The sequence below is a fragment of the Carya illinoinensis genome, chromosome 5 (genome assembly GCF_018687715.1).
Source record: "Carya illinoinensis cultivar Pawnee chromosome 5, C.illinoinensisPawnee_v1, whole genome shotgun sequence".
Classification (NCBI taxonomy): domain Eukaryota; kingdom Viridiplantae; phylum Streptophyta; class Magnoliopsida; order Fagales; family Juglandaceae; genus Carya; species Carya illinoinensis.
The window spans coordinates 18272534-18275327 of NC_056756.1; the positions used below are offsets into that span (position 1 = coordinate 18272534).

At 36.5% G+C, this 2794-nt stretch overlaps 1 protein-coding gene across 1 annotated transcript; it reads right to left on the reverse strand.

The window, feature by feature from the left end:
* Positions 1–868: 868 nt before the first annotated feature.
* Positions 869–2794, reverse strand: LOC122310158 (disease resistance protein RUN1-like). The gene is made up of 5 exons (XM_043124036.1): positions 2791–2794; positions 2132–2508; positions 1819–2026; positions 1523–1652; positions 869–1103 (listed from the first exon to the last, which is right to left on the reverse strand). The coding sequence occupies exons 1-5, from the start codon at positions 2792–2794 to the stop codon at positions 869–871; spliced, it is 954 nt and encodes a 317-aa protein (XP_042979970.1).

Consider the following 2794-nt stretch of genomic DNA (forward strand, 5'->3'; position numbering starts at 1 on the left):
TTTTTGCGTTATGTGAGTAATTACTTTTCTTTAAATGTAATGGCTGTTCAATCTAACTGGGGCCGTGAATTTTGACCTCTTAAAAAAATTCTTCAATCTTTTGGCATTGTACATCGCATTACATGCCTCTATTCTCATGAACAAAATGGAACCATTGAACGTCATCACAGGCATATAGTGGAGACTGGCTTGTTGCTTTTAGCTCAAGCCTCCATGCCTTCTCAATATTGGTCAGACGCATTCCAAACATCTTTTTTTTTTTTTTTTTTTTTAATTAAGCGGATGCCTACACCTATCTTAAAAAATAAATCCCCTTTCCAAATGCTTTTTAAAAAAAATCCCAATTATAATTTTCTTCGCATCTTTGGGACTACATGTTGGCCAAATTTACGGCCCTATAATAAACACAAAATGGATCATCAATCCACACTTTGTGTGTTCATGGGCTATAGCCCCAATCACAAGGCGTATAAGTGTCTTCATCTACCATCAAGCTGGATCTACACATCTAAAGATGTCATCTTTAATGAAACCTAATTTCCCTTTGATTTACATCCCACCGTCTCAATCCATAACCAACCTACTGTCCTACCTCAGTTAAATTTCACTCCTTCCACACATTTAGGGCCCACTACTCTACACTAATCCACTCAAGCCCAACCACACTGGTCAACAAACACTCCCTCCTCTCCTGATCGAATTCACAACACTCCTTCCTAGGCCACTCACTTTTGCACTCGGCCCATCCCTTCACCGACTCCTCAAAGTCCACGATGATCTAGGTCTTGACTTCAAAGCTAGATTTAGAGATGTGATCTTCATCCTCAACAAAGCTGAAAAACTTTGCAAGTTTTTCAAAAATGGATAACTAGCTCTTGTCCAACGATTCTTCATCTCCCTTGTAATCATTATCACCTTTGAAGATCAAATAAAGCCCACACTTTTTCACCTCAATTCCATTTATGAATGGTGGGTCTTGCCCTCTCACATTTATGTCATAACCATCTCTCAACTTTGAAACTAACAAATGACAATCTGGATATCGAAACAAGTAAATTTGATCTTCATTCATCTTTGGAACTCCCTTCAACTTTGGCATTGTACTGAACAAAAGTTTATTTAGTTTGACAATATTTGCTCATGCACATGGTAGTGCAGGAAGTTGATCTCTTATGTCATTAGGTATTTGATGGTTGAGGGAGACAACAACGCCTATTATGACACCTTTGATATCATGATTTTTGTGATATGAGAATCTAACCTCAAGAGAAAACCAAGCTGAAATATTGTTTCTAAGCATACTAAGAGACCTTAAATTCCCCCAAGAAATCTTAAAAAAATAAAAAGCAACTAACTTGTTGATCCACGATAGTTCCTAGTATGAAGACTAATGTAAAAAGAGCAACTTCTTAATTCATGATTGTTTATGCGCTTAAACATGGACAAGTGGGAGACGTAGAAAACCTTAGAAAGTTTTCTTTTTACCACAAATGAGCATGCTTTGCAACCACTCATAAACAACCTTGTCAATGACTTCATGCATTTAAGGCCCAGAATATCCTCCACCTTCTCACAGTTTGCAAGGTTCAGCTCACGCAAGCTTTCCAACTTTGACATATCAGACACCCTTTCCAATGCAATACGGTTCGCAACTTGAGGGAAGTGGAGGAAGAGATTTCAATTGCTCGCAATAGGGTAATAAAAGCTTTTTCAGAAATGGAAGACCCCTCAAGCTGGACGAAATGCTGAAAAAATTATTATGACTTAGATTCAAAATCTCCAATGATGACAGCCTTTTAAAATCATCAGGAATTTTACCACATAGATTCCAAGCCTGAGTATCCAGTTCTTCAATCGAGCATGAATTGGAGAAAGAAGCTAGAAGTCTGAAAGGATTATGTTTCTCTTTTTCAGCTACACCCAAATCCTCTCTAGGTACCCTATTTTCAACTAACAAGAAATCAGGTTTCTTAGCCCTTTCTAATATCATTAAGCTTGAAAGCATCCCAAAGATTTCAGGTAACTCCTTGAATGCAGTTTCTTCCATCAGCAAGTGATGCAAAGACTTAAAATTTCCTATTGAATTAGGAATTTTATGGAGCTATGTACATTTACTCAATCTAAATATTACAAGATTTTCCAGCATCCCAATTGATTCTGGAAATTCAGAAATATTGGAATTAGATATGTTTAGAGAAGTAAGAGTGAACATGCTTCCAATTGATTCTGGTAAAAATTTAAGATCTTTACAATTCCTCATCTCAAGCTTCCTCAGCATTTTCAGGGCACCTACCTGATCAGATAGATTTGTAATTGGTGTCTGGGCTAACAGAAGCTCAACAAGAGAAGCTAATCCTTCAATTGAATCAAGCAACTTGCTCAAAGACAGACAATTCCTAGCTGACAAGTGCTTTAAATATGGTAAGGAACCAATAGAAGCATACAGTTTTCTGATTGCAATACCATGTAATTGAAATTTTTCCAATGATATAAGATTGCCAACAACATCTAGAATTGAAGTGAGTCATTCACATCAAATTATACTTAGTATCTAATGGTTTAGCAAAGATCCAGCAGAATTAGGTATTTCTTCTATAGCAATATTATAAAGAAAGAGTTCCTTCTAGGAAGACAACTTTCCAATGCAGTTGGGAAGTTTCGTTAAGAACCCTTTTCCTTATTAATGTGGCTATATCTTTCAATTTTAACCCAATGCATACCAAGTGTTTGTGTTTATTCCTCAACCAAGTCACACTACTTATTTGTTTATATTTGTTGTGGTAATATTACCCAT

Bases quoted from the DNA above. Each gene is read 5' to 3' on its own strand.
- LOC122310158 (XM_043124036.1), bottom strand. The intron at 1,653-1,818 runs GTAAAATTCCTG...ACTTCCCTCAAG, and splicing joins TCAGGCTTGGAATCTATGTG to TTGCGAACCGTATTGCATTG. The intron at 1,104-1,522 runs GTTGTTTATGAG...ACTTTTGTTCAG, and splicing joins TGCATGAAGTCATTGACAAG to TACAATGCCAAAGTTGAAGG.